Below are 26843 nucleotides of genomic sequence, written 5' to 3' on the forward strand. Positions count from 1 at the left end.
TGCTTAAAAAGAATGTATGACATTTGCTTATGTGGTGTGGATCTGTTTGACATTTGTTTATGTTGTGTGGATATGAATGACATTTGCTTAAGTGGTGTGGATCTGTATGACATTTGTTTAAGTGGTGTGGATCTGTATGACATTTGTTTATGTGGTGTGGATCCATATGACATTTATGTGGTGTGGATCTGTTCTGTGTTACATATGTTTATGTGGTGTGGATCTGTTCTGTGTTACATATGTTTATGTGGTGTGGATCTGTATGACATTTGATTATGTGGTGTGGATCTGTATGACATTTGTTTGTGGTGTGGATCTGTATGACATAGGTTTATGTGGTGTGGATCTGTGTGACATTTGTTTAAGTGGTGTGGATCTGTATGACATTTGTTTATGTGATGTGGATCTGTATGACATTTGTTTATGTGGTGTGGATCTGTATGACATTTGTTTATGTGGTGTGGATCTGTTTGACATTTGTTTATGTGGTGTGGATCTGTTTGACATTTGTTTATGTTGTGTGGATATGTATGACATTTGCTTAAGTGGTGTGGATCTGTATGACATTTGCTTAAGTGGTGTGGATCTTTATGACATTTGTTTTTGTGGTGTGGATCTGTATGACATTTATGTGGTGTGGATCTGTTCTGTGTTACATGTTTATGTGGTGTGGATCTGTATGACATTTGTTTATGTGGTGTAGATCTGTATGACATTTGTTTGTGGTGTGGATCTTTATGACATTTGTTTTTGTGGTGTGGATCTGTATGACATTTGTTTGTGGTGTGGATCTTTATGACATTTGTTTTTGTGGTGTGGATCTCTATGACATTTGTTTGTGGTGTGGATCTTTATGGCATTTGTTTATGTGGTGCAGATCTGTGGGATACTTCAGCATATAACATAGGAAGGGCATACATATAATCTCTAGCAGGGATAACAGAACATTATTTTGTGTTGAAATGTGTAAAAAGTGTCACACTGAATATTTTTAATACATTGAACAACTCAACTATTGGGAACTTGGTTTTATTTTTCATCTGTATTAATTACAAGTACCTGGACACATAGTAAGGGATGGGGGCAGTGGGGGCATAGGAGCTTCAACACAACTAAATTTACATACATTAATTTGAATTATTTGACTGGTGCAATTATCAATAACATGTGAATATAAAAATTAAAATCTATAAAAGAATAAGGAAATAATGCATCAAAAACGTGCGCAGATCTTAAAGAAACTTTAAAAGTTAACAACAGATTCCTGATGTGGATTCACTTTTCCTAAATAAAAAAAAATATAAAGCAAAAAATAAAAATAGACCAGTTCCTTTCAAGCTATCATTCATTAGATTTTAAAAAGTTTGTAGAACTAAAGCAACAAACTCAAAGGGCAAGTTAAGAAATTCCTCTGCACATGTAAACATCAAGTATACACAAACTGTACCCAATGGAATATTTCAGAATCCAATCTGCACATCAACATCTTTGGTTTCAATCAGAACAAAAAGATTTTTCTTTCAGTAATACAGAACAGTAAGCTATATAACTGTTTCTACATTTAATCCATTTATTATGCAGTTCACATTCACCTGACTCCCTGAATTGTGGTATTTTGTTTGTTTTTTTTAAAAAGATTTTAACAAGCTAAAACTTTTCAAATATGTTTGTAAAAATAAACATTATGTGTTTTGATATTATGAGCTAAAACAATACGTGAATCAAAATAAAATTACACTTCAATAATAGTCTAAACCAAATAACAGATGTCTTAAAGTGAGCTCAACAATAAAGTACAAAAAAAAAAAGGAAATTATTAGCAAAAATTTGAAGCAGCACACAGGAATCAAGAAATTATCTTCACACTAAAAACGTTATCCACTGTCATTAGGCAAAACACACCAGCAAACTCAGCAAACTTACAAAACATTTCTTTTACCATCATATAATTTCTCCACAACAAAGTATTTAAAAAATGTATAAACACAACTCTAGCATTAAGATATCAATAACAACAGACCAACAAATGTCCATGCTGACTACTATTACATAGCGGTACCTCATGCACACAAAAGCTTCACAGCTGTTGTGTTAGCAGCCAAGCCTAACCTTGACTGTACAGACTACTGTACCCATCATTGCACCAGTAGGTTCTGGGTGGACAACAGTTAACCAAGTCAATCCTCACTACAACACATGCTTTTATTAGGCTCACAAATGTTAGCACAATTTGACAAATAAAATTAAGTTAGAGATGTACATAAAGGCATTTAATTAAACAAAATTTTAATCAATCCAAACTAACATATGAAGATACTACTTTTTGACATTGTGCTAAAATAGATTTGGTAAGTTATACATTAATCTAGCTCTACAAAGAGCAACTCAGTTTCTAAGTGCTTATTTTTCTCCTCCATTCATTTGAACACTAACTAAAAATGTAATCAAAACAAAAAACAAGGTAACCAGTGATCCAGCCCTTTGTCTCATGACTGACATAGCATGAATCTGTTGTGTAAATGATATCTTTGTGGCACACTGATACAACAGTAAAGTTATGGCACGGAGCTTTCATTCTCATGTTTCACCCTAAAACACTTTGATAGGACTATTATAAATCCTTTAGATGTATTAGGCTACAACAGGGTTTTCAGATGATTGTACAAGTCCTGTCAAGCCACTGATGACAAATCATCTCAAAGTATCACATACAGTTGAAGTTTTCAATGAGTTAGCTGCCAATCATGGATTTGACAAATTTGGTTTTAACTCAATAGCCAGGTACTACAACTTTTACAACCAAAACTATTTATATGGGGGGAAAGTCATGGAACATTTTAACAAGACTATCCTAGTTTGAACAGTTTCTGTAATTGTATTTAACACGATGGTTCCTACTAGGTGCAGTTACAAGTTTTAAGTTTTCATATATCTTTTGCTAAAATAAATTAACTCATTTAACTTATTATAGTGTAAGTGGTTTTTTTTTAATTTAGCACTAGTTAAAGAGTTAGGAATTTTAAAAAACTAAGTTTCTTGTTCTCTTTTTTAAATCATGACCAATAAAACAAGTTTAAATTGTTTTGACAAAGATTTGAACTTAAAAACGTATCATGACAACAAATCACAAATCTGACAAATGTTTCTATTAACTGACAACTAAAGAATCAAACCACTTAAATATTGGACTTAGTGTAGGCAGCAGATTGTTCATAACAATAAACCACACCTAAATCTTAAATAGATGACCTTTAACTATTGACCAGAAGTGGTTTGTAAACACATTTTATTCATTCTTGTGAATTGAATATTGATCTTAAACTTAACCATAAATTCAGCATTTTGGTTTTCCAAATGAAACTAAAAGTGTCTTGTGGAATAACATTAATATAATCTGCAAAATATCACTCTACACATGTTTAGCATAAAACAATGCTCTATCTTTTCAATTTCCATCTAAGAACCGTTATCAAATGCATGTGATAATCATATTTTAATGCTGATTCTACTGAGAGGTTTACTTAACTGTATAACACCGGGTTCTTGTTAACATGGACATTTTGATGTAGCAAACTGGTTGCTTCCTTGTAAGTTATCAGCCTTTTGCATTAGCAACATTTTGATAGTAAAAATTATGTATTCAATTATGTACTCAAATGGTTATTATTGTAATAAAAAGATTGTTCTTTGGAAGTGTTTAACTACTATTTAGCAATCTACTTTAGCTAGGAAGACAATGTATTTTTTATTAGCTTGACAGATAATTTTGAGAGATATGGAAGAAAATATTGTTTTTCAAGTTTTTAAGATTTATAAAAAAAAATGTGGATTTTGAAAAAGGATTTCAACACTATACATGAAGAATCATATAACAAATCCACATTACATAGGGATTAACCAATTACATCTGATCTTTTTCCTCTTCAAATGAATATTAATCTAAATGGAAGATTGCAAAATACTGCTCTTATGATAATAATTTGACAAGAAACACCATAGTCAAACAGTAAAACACTTCAATCAGCAAGACTAAACAAAACGTGTACAACTAAACCCACTGCAATTTATTCCTCTATCATACACTCCATCAACTTCTATTGGCTGGTAACAGAGATATGTGTTGAAAGGCACACAACTTTTTGTTCAACCATTACAACTAGTGGCATAAAATAAACACATTAAGAAACTAGTTTTACTTTTTAACTAAATGATTATGCATTTAAAATAATTAAAATACCATAATTGGTAAAATTAACTTTTTTAAACCATAAAGTCAACCAAGTGTTTCATTACACACAAAAATAAAAACCTGAACATCAAATGGTAGTTGTTAAAAAATACATTTTTTCCCAAAAATATACATAAAACTTTTGGAGTGAACAATATTAATCTTACTTTAGAATTTGTTTTTCTATTTTGCTTCAAAATGTAGATCTATCAATTTTCTTAAGTAAAGGAAAATATACTAAATAGTTAAATACAAATCAGTGTTTAGCAAGTAATTATTTGTATACAAGAATACTTTGTGTAGAAAAGTGAATCTGAGCAAACTTTTTGCAACAACAGGAATAGTTTTGTATGCTTATTTGTGATATGGTTTGTTATTCCATTACACTTTGTTTACATCACTTCCTTGTGACTAGTATCACATTCAACACCTGTAAGGTTACCTATATGTCATATATATACCATTATGACATCTAGAACCATGTTTCAGATAATCATGCTAAAAATTCAGGGTGATGCATTTGATTTTCTTTAAGGTTTGGATGGAGAGACCATTATATATCAGGTATGTTTTGTGAATCAACCAGTTGTACTGATGTAACAACCTCTTTAGCTACATGCTGGCTCCTGTATGTTTTTTACTTAAGTTTTGACCACATGTGATCTAAAATATACATAGTTAACTCATTAAAAACTAACTATGTATGTGAAAGACAGAACAGAGATGCCATTTGACCCAAATAAAAAGATCTGCTATAGACATCAATCTAATTATTTCACCCATCTATTGTGGTTTCAAAAATGTTGAAAAACATCATGATTAGTAAATCAAAGTCAAAGCTAAATTCCTGGCAGTATGATTTTCATCAGTGGTGCTCAGTTAACAAGGTATGCGTCGGCTTTAAAAAAAAAATATTTGTTATTCAGGCGAAAGAGAACTAAAGAATTCAATAAATATGAATTTCAAATAAGATTAATTTACATGTTTAGATAATAATTTGATAATAATTTGAGCTATGCAGGTGGTTAGAACAAATTGAGTAGATTTTCTATGGAAATGTTAATACAACAGTGTGAATAGATTAGATAATTTCTATGTAGGATACAAAGCTTTTAAGGAAAAATGGCACCTCTTTAGGTTCACCTATAAACACAACTCAACACACAGTATAGAAATTTTGTTCATTGTCCAATAAATGCTCATCTCTTGTATTATGACTAAATAGGTTTGATATTCTGTCCTCATGTCAAGTCATGATGCTGTGTTTTCTCATTCTTCAGATCTTTGGGACTGCAAGGCTGCAACTACTGCCTGAAAAAAAAAATGCTCACTCTTATTTTGATGTTTACAAAGTATCATCATGTTTAATTAAACAATAAATAACAGAGACAGCAAAACAATTAGCTTTCCACTAGAAACTGTACAGTTTAAAGAATTTGCACTGAAATTAATTTGTCTTTTAAAAGCTGTGGATATGCTCAATGCACAAATTGCTTCAAGTAAATGTGATACATAGAGACTATAGGCATGAATCCTCAAAAATTTTCACCACTGAAATCTAGGTTAAAAATGCTCTTAGAATCAGCCTTTGGTGCTAAAAGACTCAACTTAAGAAAGTCACACAAAAAAATGACCTGTTAGAAGATGTGGAGGGCATATGCTGGTATGTTTGAGAACCTTGGAGAAGTGGAGCCATCATGGGACCCATGTTTTGTGCTACAACTGGCTGTGATGTGACAGAATAATCTTCAACTTCTCTTGTTTTTCTTTGACTCTTTTTGTTTTGACGATTTGCATTAGCGCCTCTGTAATAGATTTTTTTTTGTTAGCAAATTGCTGAATAATCAGAATACAACGTTATTAAACTCATCAAGCTAAACATTTATGACAAAGTATAGAATATCTTTTTGTATGAACTGAAAGAACCATTAGCCTGCAGTATAGCTTGAAGTGACTTACTTGGGGCGAGATTGATTTTGAGTGTTTATAGTAACTGACGATTGACGATGTATAGCACCTTGGGTCATCATTTTAAAATCTGAGGATAAAAACAGTTTAATTTTTCATTCTTAAATATTGCATGTGAAAATGAACTACATTCACCATATTTTCCCATTCCTCATGCCTATCTAAATCAAATTGAACTTTTTCACTCGACTGCCTCATGCCCAGTTGCATGAATTTTCATCAAACAGCATATTGTTTACAAACACTAAATGAAGTATTTGACATTTCACCGCAGTCCCTAACAGAGCTGTCTCAATTGGCAAAAAATGGTGCAGAAATATTAACCGAAATTTTAACAGAAAATTTGCTTTCCTATCTGCAGTTTCTATGATCTAGAATGAAATTCAATAGAAGAGACATTATCTGGACTATTCCTAGTATCCATTGTAAAGTGAATATTATACCAATCAAAATATAATTTTTCATTAATCTAAGCAGATTTTTAAAGATTAAATTTGTACCAGAAATTGCTCCAGCTTGTCGAAACAATTGATAGGACATCTGTTGTTGTTGTTGTTGTTGAGCCTGCAATGGGGGGTTGCTAGCTAGTTGTATCACTGCTCCTAAAGGTCTGACTTGATAAGGGTTGGCCTGAAATGTGACCAACTGTGGCCCCTGATGGGGTAGAGGTGGACCAGGAGTAAAGTTAATAGGCTGACTATAGTTCAAAGTCAATTGTGCAGAATGATGGCCATTTGTGGAGGCTGTTGGCTGAAGCTGTTGATGATGCTGCTGCTGCTGAGGTGGAGTAGATGAGCGATATTGATTGGCTAAATATGGCGTAGGTATACTTTTGAATGTTGACGATGTTGGCTGCTGTGGACTTGATACAGTTACAGGATAAGTTAATGGGGTTATAGCCATATTTGATGGCGTATAAAACACAGTTTGTGGATGCTGTTGATGATGCTGAAACTGATGAGATGAGGGTGGCGGCTGGGCCAGTGAAGATGTTGGTGTTGGAGTAGAGACTGGCACATAATACGTTGTTCCTGTTGGTGTCGCTGCATTGGGATTGAAGTGATTTTGGTGGCTATGAGCAACAGTGTGTTGGTGAGTTTGTGGTGGCTGACCAGGATAAGCTATATTAAATGCTTGCATGAGTCCCGCAGGTGTTGTAACAGTCACTGGTGAGGCATTGACACCCCCAGCAGTGCTGACAACTACAGTGTCTTGATTAGCTGAGTAATGATATGCAGAGTTTAGATCAACACACTGCGGAGCAGCTCCTGGTGCAATAGCTGGATTTGGAAAAGGTGCTCCAATTACTTGGTAATTTCCTGGTCCAGGAATTGCAGGAATACTGACTGCTGGCATAGGTACAGTTGTTTGACCTTGTCCATCAACGGGTGTTGCTTGCAAAATTTGCTGCTGACCTTGTGGATGTATGGGATAAGCCACATACCTAACTGACTGTTGATTTGCAACAGAGGATGGCGAGGGAAAGTATTGACCCTACAAAATGCAAAATTGTTTTAGTTAATTCAAAATTAAATCCTATACTTAAGATCAGATAAATGACAATTTCATTACCAATACTTAATCAAAATAAAATTACTTTTTTTAATAAAAAGTTTAGTTTTATATGCTAACAAAACATGGCCTAAAAGGAGTAATTAAATAATGCATTTAATATTAGCTGTTACACTATAGTCACTATGAAATATACTGATCAAAAGCAGCAAATAAAGTGAATATAGATAAGACCTGTTGAAATTGTGGAGGGTGTGTTGGTGTGAACACAGCATGTGGGTGTGGTAAAATTGTTGGCACAATGGGAACTGGCTGGCCTTGTACCCCTACATTGTATGTCTCAGGGCTAGCATCAACTGGATTAATGGATGAAGCTGCAAATCTTGCTGTCATTTCATTCATGGTCTCCTAAACAAATGACATTTTTTTTAATGTTAAAATGGTTGTATATTAAAGAAATGAGAAATGTGAGAAACAACAACAACTAAAAAACTTACAGAACTCATGCTTTGTTGATAAATGATGTTCCCAACAGGGGGTGTTGGGGGTGGTGGTTGTGATTGAGTTTGAACCATAAATGGTGGTGGACAACTTGGATCAAATCTGTACAATGTGCCATCAGAGTTCACATGTGGTTGCACTGTAAAAAGAATTAGTGTAAGATGTGGTCAAACAATTACATGTAAAACCTTAAAAAAATTACTGTCAAAGTAGTTTATTAAAGATACAATTGTAAGAAAATTTGCATTTACAACACTTTTTAAGCTTAAATATATCTATGAAATTACTCGAGAAAACCTTCAATCAAACTATCAATATATGTCAGGTTTTATGTCTCCCATTTTATTTACAAGCAATAATCAGGAATATATGAGCTTAAAAAGAAAGTACAAATTTTAAACTGAAATTAGGCTTCATGCAATTGATATTTTGGTAAAGTTAATGGCATCTAAATATTTATTCTTTCTAAATAATGCTGTCAATTATACTCAAACTTGGTTGTCTAAGAAAATAAAATTCTAAATTAATGGCAGCCAATCACTTAAGGCTCAAAAATACTTATATTGTTATTAAAGCAATATTGGGGGGGGGGGGGGGGGGGGGGGGGGGGGGAACATACTTTTGTTTTTACTCATCGCCTTGAAGTAACAAGAAAAAGACCTGTATTGGTATTGCAGATGATTCACATACCAGAATTGACTTTCAGTTAAAAAAAAATATAATCTCTGTCTGATTTAATAGCCAATCTAAGTTTGTATTTTAAATTTGATATGGCTATAAATATCAAGGCAAACATGACATATCAAAAGTGTACTTTCAAACAAAATATATATTCTCTACTTTACTTATGCCAATTTGAATATGTAAATTGAAGAGATTTTACATCTGGATTTACTTTAAGCTGTAGTTTTAGTATTTTTTTTATTTTTACAGAAAATGAAATAGACAAAACATGCTGTTAACCATGTGAACTATGATGAGCCTAGTGAATCGCTGCCAATATAAATAACTGATATACAGGTAGCACATTTTATAAGTGGTGCAATTGGTTTCTAAAAGAAAGAAAATATCACCATAATTTCAGAACGTTCTACTATTCATTATAAAAATACACAACAGATGTTAAAAACTCAAACCAAATTCAATTATCTTGAGAGCTATAAACTATCATTTCATAGCTCTTATACTATGTGTATTATTTTTTTGTAAACACAACTTAGACAATTTAAAATGTTGAATAATTCACCACTAAAGCAGGTTTGACTAAATCTGAAATCTTGAACTATAAATAATAAAAGTCTTATAATGTTACGAGCATGCCAAAGCCAGATAAAGCATTATTACGGCTAGTAGCGGAAATTCTAATTACAAAAACGATGTATAATATATAATGCTCAAATTATAAAGATTTTAAACAGTATGAGGAATATCAAATGATAATAGTGACAAATGTATGGAAACTTTTTAAAATAGTTACTTTTATCCAATTTAAAAACACTTGTGCAGAAAAACAAAAAATACAACATTTGTGTCACTACAATACTGCACAATGATTTTACTGGAGTACTTGCATACAGATAAAGTGATGTTTAAAGAAGGTGATCATTATACATTGTGATATTAAACATATACTCTAGAACCAATGGTAAGTTAGTGAGCTGTGATAAAATAAGTATTTGCTGCAAAATAAAAATACTAATAACAGGTTTCAAATAAAGAGTTTCACCATAAAAAAATCTACAGTAGTTTAAGCAGTCATTCAACATGGGAATTTAAAAAGTAAATATTGCAATCTTAAAATCTAAAAGCATCTTTTAATAAAAAGAAATAATATAAAGCTACAATACTTGTGGTTGCAAACTGATCAAATAAGTAGTGGAGTAATGCCAGAAAATTGTATTATGCAAGCCATTAATTTCCATACATAGGAAAAACTAAGCTATGTTAATAGACACAGAAAGATCTAATAGATATTGTCATGTTGTTTTTTATACAATCCCAGTTGTGACTTAAATAATTTTAAAATATTTAAGAATAAATATCAAATCTTGTAACTAAAAAATAGAAATATAAAGCATGTTTTACTATAAAAAAAATGAAATTTCAAAAAACACATTTCATTATAATTTTAAAGGTGCTTTTTGGCTGAATTAAGAATGGAAACAAAACAACTGCTTTTAAATTTATTTTTAAGATTATTCTGTTGAAGAAACATGTAAATATGTTGACTTAACAAAGTAAAAATCATTAATCAATTGATTTTTTAAAAATCATGATGCAAAACTACAGGAAGAAATATACAAGAATATTGCAGTAAGTAAAAACTAGATTACATGGGATAAGAAAAGTACAATTCTATGCTTTCTTCTGACAGCTTTGATGAAGTAATGATGGTGGCTAGGTGAAGTATATGATGACATAACAATAAGGCTGCCATCAAGACTTACTTGTATGTGGGTTGATAATGAGGCTGCCATATGGTATATTACTGTAGTCAGAGGAGACCAGATATGCGTAAGATGGGCACTGTTGTGCTAAAACAAAGAGGGTATCTTTGTTCACTCTTTGCATATGGTTAACCCAGTTGCCTAATAATATTAAGTCTATTTTACACTAAGACATGAATTTTACACTTAGAGGTAAAACAGTGATGCCAAGAACAAATTTCCATTTGTTCTTAAGAAGTTTTATGTTAAACCACTTGGATTTCCTATCAAATATTTCCTGATGAAAACAGTGATAACAAGATTTATTTTGGATAGTATGTATAAATCAGTTTAGTTCAAAGATTTTCACTATAATAACAACTGAGGAAAAAATGATTTTATCCTTTTATAACAAAACATGGCCAGATCAAACCAAATAAAACCAAGAGAATTCTGCAACATATATCCTTAAAATCTAATGATTTCACAAAAAGATTAGTTTAAAAAAAACTAACATTAACAATGTGACTAATCAAATTAATCCAATATTTTATATAATAAACTTGGAATAATTACTTCACTTAAATGATGTACATTTGTTGCAATCAAATGAAAATTAAATATTTCTCTAATAATTAAACTGGTTAAATTTTAGTAATGTTTCATAGACATAGATGTTAGATAATTTAAACCAGAGATTTCCTATACCAGTGTCACTGGAAAATTTGTAAAACAAAATATTAACATTGAATATCTCAGTGTTAGAGATGCAGAAAATTGTTTTTCATAACTGTGAAAAGATTAACAAAGAAATAAACATTTCAATAAAAAACTTACTGTGTGTTAGTGGCGATGGGCCTGAATCTGGTGTTGACCTCGTTAAATGGGACTGCTCATTGGACAATAATGGCATCTGGCAAGTGTAAGTAGTCCCAGCATAATGGGTGTTGGGTGAGCTTTTCAGTGATTCTGGTTAAAAAATACAAGATCTTTCTAAAACATTTCATAACTATTTACAAAAAATGGCTTCAAATAATTTTTTTTTTCTTTTTTTAAACAAAAATTTTAAATAATGTATTATTTTAGACCAAAAAGACAATCTTTAAAATTCCTTGAACCAAATTAAAAATAAGGTTATGACATCTAATCTACTATTAATAAACTACAGTATAGCTATACAGCAAAATTAAATTAAACTAACAGATGCATTCACTCTAAAAGCACTATAATACCTAATGATATGAATCAACTTGATGAAAAATGATTTATACACAATTATATAAACTAGTGAACATAATTTTTAATCAAATGTTTTCAATTTAGCAATACTAAACCACTTTAAAAATTAGTTGTTACTCAAGGGATACATATTTTATTCAATGCACAGAACAAAAGCCTAGAAATGATTTGAAGGTGCTTTTAAGTTATGTATGTAAAAAAATTGCACAGGCTGTCAACAGCACACAACACTACAGCATGACACTAGTATTCAGTGCTTTATCTCACCAGCCTTATAGCTAGCAGAATGTGGCATGCTGGTGAAGTGCTGTGGAGAAGTTGATATGATACCACCATAACTGTGAGATTTGCTCAGATTGGCACGTAAAAGTACACTTGGTATATAGCTGTTCTCCATACCATATCCACTTGATTCTTGACTAGTCCACTTGGAACATGATTTCATGCTATCTAAGCTTCGTTGTTGACTTATTTGGGGTGTATAATTTCTATAACATAAAACAAAAAATAAATGGACAATTATTTAAGAAAATAATTATACATAAAAATGGTTTTCTTGAACGTAAGAGCTTGTATAATATAGGAGTCTACTTAACTAAAAAATAGAAACAGCCTATTCTTACGCTGTTAAGTGAGATGAGTTATTTCCACCCTCTGGCATATTCTGTAAATAAAATAAAATTTCATTAGTACATGTAAAGATTGGTAAATGAATGTGTTAATTAATTAAATGGTATTAAGAATTAAAATTACCTCATCTTGTTTGAAGATGCGGTCTCTTACTTCTGAATATATCTGCTGTCTCTCCTCTAATGATTTAGCTCTATGAGAACCAAAAGCAGCCTTGCTGTTATGACGGCTCTGGCAAATGAAAAAAATAATAATATTGTTATACACTGTTAATCTCATTAAAATATAGAGATTTATGACCAAGTATAAAAAATTATTTTTTTTAAATAGCTTAATTTGCACAAAAAATATTAGATGAACATTTTACTGTTATCATACATGTTTTTCATCCAAACTTGCCGGCTTTTTAAGGAGTATTTTCTTCTTTGGTTCCTCACCGGCATCCTCTAAAATCAAGTCTGTTAACTTCACGCTGAACGAATATGAATTTTTAAAAAACTATAACCAATTAAGTAATTGTGTGTTTTTAAAATTTTGTCTAAAATATCTAACGGCTTATACAGAGTGTCTGGAAAGACAAACAAAAATTATATAAAAACCATACTTACGCCCGAGTCCTTTCAGTTTTGTTTACCACAACACTTTTGCCAGTTGCATCTACATTGTGTTCTAGTCCTAAAAATGCAGACAGTCTATGCACAATCATGCGGTCATAGGAAGTCATCTCACTTGTTTTTAGAGGTGATGAGCTAGAATAAAAAGAGTAAAACCATGGAGTAGAAGTTGAAAAATACATATGATAAAAACTCGGCTTACTACAAATTGTTAAATTGTTAGCGTTAAAGGAATTGAAAATGATCCTTACTCATCACTTTTAATAAAATCTAAAAGTTGTGCCTCAATAGCTAAGACTGTTTTCTTGTCTTTTGGTCCCTTCAACAATGTATCTCGTATAAATTTTGGTATATTGACACCTGATGAATCTTTATATATATCATGGGAGGCATTTTCTAGACTAGAATCTGGTGAAGAATACAACAGTTATTCAGAACATACAAAAGGGAAAATAATATATATGACAATATAATTTCTTAATTCAAATTTTACAAAGAAGAACAAATGTTATAATAACTTTTCACACATAAAAAATCTTACCTCTTGATAAAACAGAGGTATCACTAGAACCATCATTGTTATCAAGTGTTCCATGACCTGAATCCTGATTTGACATAAAAACACATTTTGCGAGTGATTGTAAAAATAGCTTAAACCTTGTAGATTGTTTAGCTTACAAATATTATAACACACTGATTTCACCTTATTTACAAAACACTGTTGTATATCAATAACCCGTTTGCTCATTAAAAATCATGACTAAAGTGTTTAAATAAAATTATGATGTGAAATTATTACTTTTGTTAGATATTACATGTTTTTTTTACACAATTACAAGTTTACTGTACCAACTTACATTGGAAATTTTGTGAGAGGTCAAAAGATATTCTTTAGCCTCATGTGACTGTGATTGTAGCTTTTTCTTATTATTTTTCTCTGAAGTTCCATTAGGTAAAACTGATCCATCAGTCACAGCACCATTAGGTTTGATCTGGCTAAAAAAAGTGTCCGGTGGTGGTGATGTTCCTTCTAATGCTTGGGTACGTATAAGAGTTTGCTTTCTAGTTATTGGTGGCTGTTTGTAGGAAAGAGAAACATTGTTTTGTTAAGTTTTTTAACAAAAAAATTTAGACACTAAATTATTACCTTCTATTGACCTATAATTATTTACTTTTAACAACTTTTTAAACTTTATACAAATATTTTGATTACATACAGGCATAACTTGTTTTTTTTCTGATTCATCAGGTGAAGTTCCAGAAGAGCTACTGGCTGACTGAACAGTGGGTGTTGGCATACCTGGGTAATAGTGTTTAAAGGTCTATGCAACTGTATACAATTTTGAATTTAAAAAAAAAATTTAGTTGATAATAAATTTTGGAATAAAAAAACAGCTGAACTAATAAAACTGTGTTTTAGAGAACTAACCGCCACAAACTGGTGAACTGTTAACTGCCCTTGTTGAGCAAGAGGATTTTGAAGTTACTTCATCGTCTTCCCCATAATCTTCAACTTCTAATTGTTTGTGAAGTTTGGCAGATCTCCTGTCACTATCTGCCATTGGGTTCTGTCAATGAAACTGCTTCAATGAATGTTAAATAAAGCACTAATATAAATAAATAATCAACATTTACAATTGAGTTGAAAATGAGCTCCACAGCATATCTAAATATTGTATTACAGTTTACCTAAATGGTTGCTCTGCTGCTGTGGTTAGGTGGGGGATTGTTTCAAGACATGGATGGGTTGGAGGTTATAGCAAGGGTAGTGGTACTATAAAAACAAAAATTAAATCAGGTTTTTACAAGCACTGTTAAATTGTTAGTCCTGAGCTAAGAAGCCCTAAACATGGAAAGGTTGCTGGCAGAGTTTATGATTGTGTTGTCCATCCATATAAAAGGAAAAAAGTAGAAAGAATATAACAAGTCAGCAAAATTGAAAATACTTAGGAGCCCTGAGCTTTAAGTCCAGTGCTGTATTTGACCAATGTTTACAGTCTGTAAGCTGCTGTTCTAGAACCACATGCTCTGAGGAGCCCCATATGTCTCTTTTCCACCATAAACATCTATTTCATACCAACATTGTCTTATTGGCAATTATTTAAGCAAAACCACTTTTTTAAAGCAAGAACATTTACTTTCATGTCTACCATGGAAAGTTTCAGAATATAACTTGCATAATGGGTGGCTGGCATGTTTTATTATTTTAATCACAAATTATCTATACAATTACACTTTTACTGGCAATGGTTGTTGGCCCATGTGTCAATTTTTTTTTTCTTTTATTGGTTGGTTAAGGACGTTTTTCAGGCTAAGTGTGCCTATCATTAATATCTGACCCCTAAGCCTACTCTACTAATACCTAAAGACAGACATGTATGGCAGTTACTGTTTATTAAAAGGTAACAAACGGTGGTTAAAAGTATAATGTTCGAGATGGACCCGATTTTGCCATTTGGCGGCATTTACCTCTTCCTTATCAGCGTAAGTCATCCTAGTCGAGGTTTATTGTGTAAACAATAAAGGCATGTGTTGTACTCCCTGCTACACATGTTTACTTAGCGACCACTGACAATCTTACGGTCATCTATCAGGGATATAGCACTACAAGGTGTGGACCACCGGTTCATCTCAAGCTAGACCAGTCGGCATTCCAGTATTGGTGTGTGTAGACAACACATCTCCATGGTAAGCCTACCCTACGAGATGTCTTATCATAACAACACAGTCTGCTGGACCACGTGGTACGTAAGAGCGAGGGGGGAGGGATAGGTGGACTGTACACAAGGCAACGACCTGTGTGTGATTAATGTCGACTTTATGTCGGGTTGCTTTATGCCAAAAAAATGTAATCAAACAAACAAATCCAATCTAAAAACGTATTGGACTTTTTTAAACTTAAAAAAAATCAATTACGGCAACGTTGATAATTAGGTCAGCGACATTTTTAGCTATTAGTCTGGGTGTGACTAAAGAATAGAGTCGACCAGGCAACAGAACACCTGTGATTTTCCAGTATTTTTTTTTCTCCTAGAGCTGAAAATAATATTGGACTTGGTTGTCACACACCAACCCTACACATCGACGATAAGATACTCGCTTCAAAACACCAGTAAAACAAGGGCAACTGAGTCAATCTTTTTTAGACGTACTCTTGGTTGGTATTTTAAACTGAAATCAGTTCGTAACGCTGGTTTTAATTAATGTCTTTTGTTCTAAACTAGATAAAACAGTATTGAGTTTGTCGTCATTAACACCAATAGCATGGCTGTTGCCATAAAACGCCAATGTGATTTACAGTGTGTGTAGAAAAACAAGTCTAACGGTTCGAAATTTGAGCTGTAGCTACTCAACAGAGATGATAAGAAACGCTGGGAAAATCTCTTCAGTTTTGATTGTATCAATCTGAAACAAATTATGTGACACGCACGAATCAATATTTTCCGGTTCGTTCACTAAATTCCAAGAAAGCATCCACACACAAAAATTGAATACCAATACCCTCGCAGTTGTACACTCAAGTTTTAAGAAGCAAATGTATGAACAAAAATGTAGTGGCTGTATGAAACATAGTTGAGGTGAGTTGCCTGGACTCCATCACCTGTGTTTAGACACCCGTTTTGAACTGGAAGGAAACAGGAATGTTTAGCGCAGGTGAGTTATAAATTATTGATGACATACACCAGTCGCGCGTGCAGGTATATGCTTACGGGGGAGGTTTGAATTTCCCCCATATTGCATGTATGTTATCTATAGAATGATTTTAAGAAGGTTAAATCGTGGTGTAGTGTCCTTTAATTTTTTTTTTTTAAATGCAAGATCTACCAGACCGTAGTTGTCCGATAGGTCTAACCCACCCCCGCCCGCTAGTCTTCCTGCCTACGTCACTGATATACACACGAGGATACAGACTAACACGCACGTACGGGGGGGGGGGGGGTGGGTTACAGACACGACAACAAACACGAGAGGGTACAGACACACGAGATATAGACACATATGTGGATAGAGACACAACAGAGGGTACAGACACATAACAGGATAGAGACACAACAGAGGGTACAGACACACGAGATATAGACACATATGAGGATAGAGACACAACAGAGGTTACAGACACATAACAGGATAGAGATACAACAGAGGACACAGACACATAACAGGATAGAGATACAACAGAAGGTACAGACACATAACAGGATAGAGATACAACAGAGGGCACAGACACATAACAGGATAGAGATACAACAGAGGGTACAGACACATAACAGGATAGAGATACAACAGAGGGTACAGACACATAACAGGATAGAGATACAACAGAGGGTACAGACACATAACAGGATAGAGATACAACAGAGGGTACAGACACATAACAGGATAGAGACACAACAGAGGGTACAGACACATAACAGGATAGAGATACAACAGAGGGTACAGGCACACGAGATACAGACACATAACAGGATAGAGATACAACAGAGGTTACAGACACATAACAGGATAGAGATACAACAGAGGGTACAGACACAACAGAGGGCACAGACACACGAGGATACAGACACACACGGCTGGGGGCGGGGAAGGGGTTACAGACACACGAGAGGCTATAGACATGCGAGGATAAGACACACGAGAGGCTATAGACATGCGAGGATAAGACACACGAGAGGCTATAGACATGCGAGGATAAGACACACGAGAGGCTATAGACACGCGAGGATAAGACACACGAGAGGCTATAGACATGCGAGGATAAGACACACGAGAGGCTATAGACATGCGAGGATAAGACACACGAGAGGCTATAGACATGCGAGGATAAGACACACGAGAGGCTATAGACATGCGAGGATAAGACACACGAGAGGCTATAGACATGCGAGGATAAGACACACGAGAGGCTATAGACATGCGAGGATAAGACACACGAGAGGCTATAGACATGCGAGGATAAGACACACGAGAGGCTATAGACATGCGAGGATAAGACACACGAGAGGCTATAGACATGCGAGGATAAGACACACGAGAGGCTATAGACATGCGAGGATAAGACACACGAGAGGCTATAGACATGCGAGGATAAGACACACGAGAGGCTATAGACATGCGAGGATAAGACACACGAGAGGCTATAGACATGCGAGGATAAGACACACGAGAGGCTATAGACACGCGAGGATAAGACACACGAGAGGCTATAGACATGCGAGGATAAGACACACGAGAGGCTATAGACATGCGAGGATAAGACACACGAGAGGCTATAGACATGCGAGGATAAGACACACGAGAGGCTATAGACATGCGAGGATAAGACACACGAGAGGCTATAGACATGCGAGGATAAGACACACGAGAGGCTATAGACATGCGAGGATAAGACACACGAGTACAGACAGAGGATACAGACACGAGATAGGTTAGACGCTAATATTTACGTCACAGGCTAAAAAAGGAACAAACTTTCAAAAGGTCATAGATCGATAGACAAATCAATCAGCCGATATTTTCCTCATTAATTCAACAGTTTTCTAAGTGGAGGGTGGTCTATAAAATAGACAGTGGGAGTAGTGTTTCGTAGCTGTACAATAATAGAACTGTAACTAAAATAGGCACATTCAAGCCTTTGATTGTGATACGCTTAACTTTTTTTTAAAGATATATTGTGATTGATCTATATCATAAATATACAGAGAGGTGTATGAACTATAAATATATATATTACGGTTCGTTAAAATTATTCGATGACTAAATTAAAAGTAATTCTGTATACTTTCATAAATAAAAACGAATAGAGATTGTATTTTCTCCTAATTACCACGATCTTATAGAAAGGAGAAGCCACTAGAGAAAGGGAAAATGCTACACACTATCTATCGAGTTACATCAACCGTGCTGACACTAACATTAGAAAATAAAGATAGGCTACACGACTCCGCCCTTAGTCGACAAGGTTTTTTTTAAAAATCTAACAGCGTACACAGCCAGCCATTCAAAGACAAAGAAACAAATGGTTCTAAAAGACCAGTGAAGTGAACTATCGACAGACACGGGCACACGCGGGGATTGCGAAACATTAACGAGATGACTGACGTCAATATTGGAGTATGTTGCAATAAAATTTGTTGCTATAGCAATCAATGGATGCCGAAGAATCAACCAAGCAGCATATTTAGCTGAGGCTATATCAGCGTGCATTGCTCCATTCATCATTTAATCTCGGTGCTTTTTATAGGCAGAATTTAAAATATATACACCTCCTCATGCCACCATAATGCTGTCGTTAGCAGCAAACAATCAATGACAATAGCATATAGCTATTCAACGATGCCAGTGCTGGCTGGCACCCGCATAACAATCGCACACACGCTTTGATAGGAGGAACATGATCGTCATTTAACACGTGTGACACTACTCATCAGTACAGTGAATCAAAACAATAGCGCCAAAAAAAAACAGCCTAATTACTAAGTGTTTCGTTTTTAATAAACTATTAATCAGCACCTTTTTTGTGTGCATGAAATGCCACGACATACGTTTCTACTAATTCTACACTTCCAGAAGCCTAACGATTTATCAGTTAGAAAAGCCAACCTTTCTACTGTAAGCCCACGCCCTAACACAAGTGTCTCCTATTAGTGCAAACTATTGATTAAAAGAAGGCTAAATGAGTTGAGCAATGTCAAGCACATAGAGGTATATCTCGAATGATCCAGCTTGAAATAAAACATCGAGGTGAGATGGTTACCTACACTTCAAGATCGGCAACTGGCGGAGACAAGGATCTACTCCAAATGTCATCGAATAAAAACAGATCTAATGCCCGTCCAATGGGCATTCCGTCTATCCGAGCCTACCGCGACCATGTTTTAGGAATTTTAAAATGCACACGCCCTAAACACAAATTACTAATCTCGTGTACACAAAAAAAACGACATGCTCTGAGTTACTCTCTACTCTAGGCCACTAGGGCGTTCCCAGAATTAAACACACAGTATATAGACTACCGCTGAAAGGAAGTATGAAAGCGTTTTACGACCAGGTGAAAAAAAAAGACATTGACAAAAAGGATTTCATAAGTAGTAGCACAAAAAAGGGTGTGTAGTTGTTGCGATATGTAAATGTCCTGCTCTTACTTAGTGAACAGAAACACCCGCCTGGTAAAGTACTTAAAGATAACAGACAAAACCTGATATTTACACATCAACCTTCATCTCCCCCGCCTAGTTTTCTATTCTTTAAAAATAGTACACGAACATATAACTACAGCACGTCAACACAGCTATGGAGAAGCACAGCGGTGGCCGAGGAAAGACCTTGAACCCTCATAATGTAACTTTAGAGCTATACACATGTGCACGTTAGCGACGACTAACAAATGACCGAGCAGTTTTCTAACCACTGAACAACTCACACAATTAGACACGGGTTTACAGCTTCTAAAAATAGTCTTAGAAAAAAAAACTATCCATCAGCAACAAGCCGACATGTGTCGCTACCGGTGAGTCCCTATCTGGTGTACAAGTCCTGCAGCAAGCATGCAGGTAATGTTACCCCACAGGTTCATCGGATCGATTCATCTCAGCTAGTCAGTCCGACAACTTGACCAGCACGGCTTTACCGTTTGACACAGCAGATGCCAGCCACACCAAGCAGCGGTCACAGGAGGCCACTGTACGGGGGACGATTGATACGGACTGCTAGATTAGCACACGTTGATACAATGGGCCCACCTCTAAACGAGGACATTTTAAGTTCATTTAACTACAGCTCAGTCCTGGTTTTAAATGCTTTTTCCTAATGTTCGTAAAGTCTTCAATAGATAGTTTGGTCGTTTCGATATACTTAAGTGTAAAAACATCCATGTACCAAAAAAAAAATTCTTGAAGAATTTAAAAATGAAATCTGAAATCAATATGCCCGAGCTAGTGAGGGTGAGAAGAGGAAGCTTTTTGTAGGGAAAGATAATTGTAAGTTGACTTCAATTTTCATTGCAAATCTAGAGGACCTTCGGGAGCTAGGTCGAAGGTCACACTCACGCTTCACACCCCCACATTATGTTAGTCTTGCGCAACTGCTCACCCAGGCCTAAGGTGTACATAATTTATCACATTCGGATTGCCTCACAATCTAGAGGTATTGGCAATCTTTGAAACTCATTTAAGTGACAACCACCAGGCAGGTTTTAGAAGCTATTTCAGGTAGGGTAGCTTAATCAGTAACCACTCTAACAATTAGGGTATACCTCTACATAATAAATTCAATAAATTTCCAGTTTTTGAAACAACCAGAAACCAATTATGTTCAAAGTATCAAATACAGTTCAGTTTTTAAGACTGATGTAGTAGGACATATGTGAGTCCACTCAGCTCTGATGATATCTGACTAATATTGGGCATAGTGCTGACCACATTATCTTTTTTTATGCCTAGCTCAGCTCCATCTTCCCATCTGGTCAAAGGGGAACTATGCTTACATCTTATGTAAGGTTTGCATCTAATGTTCACACATTGGAGGAAAGGACATGAGTAACGTAACATAAGGAGGGGGGGGGGGGGAGGAGGAGGAATTAAAACACTAAATTTAGTGTCCATCTAACATCAAAAATATGTTGTGACATAAATGGGGGGGGGGGGGGTGTGAGGGCAACAGAGAGCAAGAGATTTACATAATGCCCAATAGCTAAATGAAGAGTTTAGCTAATCCAAACACTTTAAGAATGAAAAGAACTCACCAGTTCAATTTCTGCTGGAGGAGAAATTCTCTAAATTTTGATGAGACAAATATACAACAATATGCTGATCTCAGTAAAAATGCATTCACAGTGTGAAATTGATTTCACTAGTGATCTGTGTCAAACCTGAAAATGAAATTCTATTTTTTTAACAAAGAAAACTATGGTTCTTAAACATAAAATAGCTTACAAACATCACTACTGAGGGTATAGTTGCAGATAAAGATGACCAAAAATAGGCTTGAATGTGCTCACCCAACTATGTGATTACCGTACATAAAAAGTAAAGAGTCATTGTGTTCCAACCTTTTTAAAAAGTGTTTGATACACATAACAAAACATGTCATTAAAATAAACAAAAATTTAAGCCAACATATAATAAGTGAGATGTAATTGCGTAAATTAAATAGACCTGTAAAATATGACACAATAACCATCAACTGAATGGCTTTATGATACAAAGTAAACTAGTTAAATTCTTTCAGCTCTACTATTACGAAAAGTACAAATTCAAAGATCTACTAAGCTAGCTTAGTGATGAAATTTATGGGTCATCCTATAAGTTTGCATTTAATAATAATAACTGGCCATCAGAGTATGTTAAGTACAGTACAGCTAAAAAATATATAAGAAAAAGCTTTTTATAATAATAAGCTTTAAAAGGCACTGAAAATGAGAAAATAAAACACTTTTATTTCTATATTAAAAATATTCGTTGTTCATGAAATTTATTACACATTTTATTATTTAAAGAAAGCAAGTTAATTAACATGTGTTTTTTCAATTCAGTTAAAAGATTATTACAGTAAACGTATTCTATACCTGCTTTATTCACTACTTTTTTTAAAAAATAATTATGAAACTTTAAAATTAAAATAGTAACACAATATTTAAAATTTAAAAAAAAACTTTATTGTTGTGAATTTTTATGAAGTTGACAATATATATGAATAAAACCTGATCAGTAGCTTGCTATCTCATAACTTCCATCTTAGTCTGGTTGGCTGTCAGTATTTATCATCCACCCATCACAAACACTTCAAAACCATTGGCTAGTACTTAATCTTGTCTCTCCCCTTTTTAAACTAAATTTAGTAATTTTTAAAATTATATTTAATGACTAACTTAAAGCCTAACTGGATACAAAATTAGATATTATTGCATTGTCATCACAGACCATATCTGGAAATTTTTTACAGAATCTTCCCATTATAAATTGATCTAAACTGAGTCACAAGATTTGCCACAAGTACATTGTGAGCTAAATAAAAACTTATAAATAGTCATTATAATGTAAAAAACAATCCATTCAACCATTGTTACAGGTTTTTTTTCAAGATTATTAATGATGTAACTGACCACTCAAAACACAGTTACTTTTTCTAAGTTGGATAGCTTGCAGAACCTCCATCACCATACAGTAAAATTTAGACTTAAGACCAACTAATGTTTACATTATCCTAATTTTTTTCAATTATAAGCACCCTTTTAATCCATGGGGCAGGTGAAGTAGAGTTCACCTGCTCCAGTGACCTATACATATATTACCCTAATTTATATAGTTTTAAAATAAACAAAGGCCAAATAAAACATTACTGATAGGTTTGGGCAGAAATAGGAAACCAACAGAAAATGCTGCTGGTGTTGTTAGAGTGTTGTCTTGGCTGGATCTTGTGTTTTCAGAAAACTTGATGGTCTTGTTCTAATTGTTATGTTTTTTTATGCTAATTTTTTTTAAAATAAATATGTGGCAAATAGGTTGGCAGTAAAAATTGCTTTTCTACACAAGTGTCTTTTTTTGTTGTTGCAAAAGTGCTGTTAAGTTTAGCATGGTTGCCTTCTAAGCAGACAATCAGGGTTCAACTCCCTCCTGATGCACTACCACTGACTTCTTTACTATTCTAATTCAACCTACCCATGACCAGAAACAAGTGCTATATCTCTCAACTACTTATTGTGGAAAACAAAGTTTATTAAGTTATGAAGCTAGCCTTGCCAATTAAAATAAAGGCAAGCGTTTGATAATATTCTAATGGATTACTTACACCAAAATCAACATACAAAGCACTTATGATAAATTAATAGGCTACGATAACTTCATACTTAAGAAGTGAATGTAATAGCAGCTGTTCAAGAGGTGTATCTGTTGTACATCACCTGCCACCTACATAGTTACTTAATGCAAACTTATGTGGACACACTTAGTCCAAACAAAATAATATTGGTGTATTAATATCCACCAGTGGACTCTTCCAAAAATATTATTAGTAACAATATTAGGTTTCATTATTTTAATTTTATTGGAAATATGTGTCGAACTGGAAATGGGTCATCAACCCACTCTGATAAAGTTTTTTTTTACAACCGGCCTATAATTATTAATTAGTATTAATAAAGAAATTGGGGACAGTATGGTTGAATGGTTGTTTGACTGCTAGCCCAGTATTCTTGAGTTTTGAGTGATTCATGAGTGCAGGACCTTCCTTAGTCCACCCAGCTCTGATGGGTACCTGACTCATGTAAGGGAAACAAAGTTGAAAGGTGGCTGGGCATAGTGCTGACTACACTATCCCTTCGTATGTCAAAGTCATAGAAACAGATGCATTCTACTTCATCTGCCTCAAAACAAAGAAAGAAATCACTATGACAAATCAGCATTCCTTAAAACAAAACAATTTTTTCTGGCTTAGAATTGGAAGATCATTTCTTTATATTTTCACATTAAGATTCATTTGCAGTAAAAGTTTACAACACTTGTTGAGCAGTGTTTGCAGTAACACCCCCCCCCCCCCAAAGTAAAATTAGAAAATATTGTCTTATTTAATATTTAGGCCTAAGAAGTTAAGATTATCTCATTATCTGTCTTGTGTTGAGATAGAGACTACAATAACAGTACACCTATAGGCTAATAAATTGGATGATTGTAGATACCGGTGTCCGATAATGGAATCTTCTTTAAAAAAGGTGTGTTGGACCAGGGTTGAGGTTAGGGACAGGGTTAGCACATTAGCCAGCCAAGTGTGTATTTAGTTAACTACCAGTAACCAAACACCCCTTTTTTAAAGAAGATTCCATTATCGGACAATGGTGTAAACATTCTCCCACCCCTTGTTTAAGTTTAAGAAAATTTTCAAACACTCTATGTCTATCACAAGAAAGGGTGGAACATACCAAATTGAAATTACCAATCATACATAATTATACATAAAGTTGCGTCAAAATTATAAGCAAGAATCAGTAAACAGTAAATGCAGTAGACTGTCTAAAAATCTTGATTCTTAAGGTAAGTCAGAGACAGCTAGAGAGTTCCCATTAATAAAAGAGTGTTAGAGACCTACTGCTGTCCATTTTAATAATTGTTTTGTTTGACTAAAAAAGAGGCAGAGAATGGAGGCGAGCGAGTTGACGAGATTCCGTCCCCAATGTTGTTGACATGGAATAAAAACGTGCTTTTTAAGATTTAGACCGTAAAAAAAAATAAAAAATAAAAACTTAAGCCTAAAATTAATTTAGAAATTTTATATTTTTAGAATAAATGCTATAAAAGTTGCAAATCCAGAGAACTTGAAAATAATTTGTTGAGTTTAAGGCTACATTTCTATTTATTTTCATCAAGCCTAAGTTAAAACCGGATGTTTCACTTTCGTAAGACAAATATTGATTGGCTGTACAGTAACTTAGTGATCGATAACTATTTGTTTACAAAACTTTGCAGATCAAGTTTTTAAATAACAATGCAAATTAAAAACCCCATGACCTAGTTTTCTATTTTTAGCTTACAATGTGTACAATAAAATCAATGATGGCCTATCCAATAGCAGGATGCCATTGTTTATGTCGCCATTACACGTGAAAACCAAATTGTTTTTGCTTTTTTTTAAATTTTTATTTAGTTACCGAAAATATTATAAACATCAAATACATCCAATCTTAAGTAAAGTCCGAAAAAAACCAGATAGACAGGATTTTATAACCATATTAATTGTAACTACGCTGTGCATGATTTTTAAACTAATTTATACACCTCTCAAATACCTTTGAGAGTTTTCTCGCTCGTGTCCATTAGATCTAGATCTAGATCTAGTCTAGTTCATTCATTGCAGTGGCAAGTAAGAGCAGCACACTAAATTAAAAATAATTAAACCTTGGCCTTTGCCAAGTGAGAGATCTCTAGATCTAGTCTACACTAGTCTTAAGTTAATTTTAGAGTTTTAAGTTTCCCAAAGCAAGAATCAAACAGAACCAACCTCAACCACTGCTGAGAGTTGAGTAGTTGAGTGAGACAGAGAAAAAACAACAAGCACAATATCAAACGTGCTTCTCTTCAGTTGGGCAATATAATAATAAAAAAACGTTAAGTACATCTTTAAGCTTAAATTAATCATCCTACCTGTTACAAAAATTTCAACCAATTTTCTAAAACATATTCTCGTAAGAACAACATAGTACATCATTGACAGAGTGAGAGAGGGGAAGAAAATGGCAGCCTATTGATGAATGACGTCACAGGAAAAAGAACTCTTCAAACATGACATCACAAGCTAATGCTATTGATTGACTTTTTAAGGTTTGATTTTTATATTATGTTTAGGGTTAGCTGTCGTTAATATTTTCATTAATTATGATTCGTCCTTAATATGTAGATCTATGTGTTTTTTAATGATCGAAATAATATAATAAAGATAACATTCATTTTCATACCAATAAAGTAGTTCTACAGAGAACTATAGATAGCCTACACAGTGGAGACAGTCGAGTAATGTGCCTTCATAAATGACGTCACTTTATTTTAGCCACCTTTCACCCAGCCCTCTAATCTATCGTCTCGTCTCACGTCGTAACTGCTAACAACAGTGTCTCTTTCAGACATTTTCTCCTGAGGGGTGGGGATATTTGCAACTTCCGAGAGGGGGCGCACTTATCCTTCGAGGGACGAGGCGCACACACTAGATCTATATATTTTCTGTTTAAATTACAGCCTAAAT

The 26843-nt window shown here is 34.0% G+C and overlaps 1 protein-coding gene across 5 annotated transcripts; it reads right to left on the bottom strand.

Moving 5' to 3' along the window:
- Window positions 1–1015: 1015 nt before the first annotated feature.
- On the bottom strand, window positions 1016–26361 carry LOC131951652 (cAMP-regulated phosphoprotein 21). 5 transcript variants are annotated; one of them, XM_059314001.1, is made up of 20 exons: window positions 26249–26361; window positions 21859–21984; window positions 14548–14686; window positions 14336–14418; window positions 13976–14194; window positions 13660–13723; window positions 13370–13526; window positions 13113–13253; window positions 12883–12976; window positions 12628–12735; window positions 12498–12538; window positions 12274–12362; window positions 11473–11604; window positions 10657–10743; window positions 8206–8348; window positions 7943–8116; window positions 6697–7690; window positions 6188–6266; window positions 5863–6033; window positions 1016–5539 (listed from the first exon to the last, which is right to left on the bottom strand). In XM_059314001.1, the coding sequence occupies exons 3-20, from the start codon at window positions 14678–14680 to the stop codon at window positions 5533–5535; spliced, it is 2916 nt and encodes a 971-aa protein (XP_059169984.1). In that variant the 5' UTR covers window positions 14681–14686; window positions 21859–21984; window positions 26249–26361; the 3' UTR covers window positions 1016–5532. The 5 variants fall into 5 exon arrangements, with proteins under 5 accessions (XP_059169984.1, XP_059169980.1, XP_059169981.1 ...); XM_059313997.1 differs by having other exon boundaries at window positions 12142–12362; XM_059313998.1 differs by having other exon boundaries at window positions 12142–12362; window positions 14548–14698.
- Window positions 26362–26843: the final 482 nt, after the last annotated feature.

The sequence above is a fragment of the Physella acuta genome, unplaced genomic scaffold (assembly GCF_028476545.2).
Source record: "Physella acuta isolate Inbredline_101_S28 unplaced genomic scaffold, ASM2847654v3 ptg000820l, whole genome shotgun sequence".
Classification (NCBI taxonomy): Eukaryota; Metazoa; Mollusca; class Gastropoda; family Physidae; genus Physella; species Physella acuta.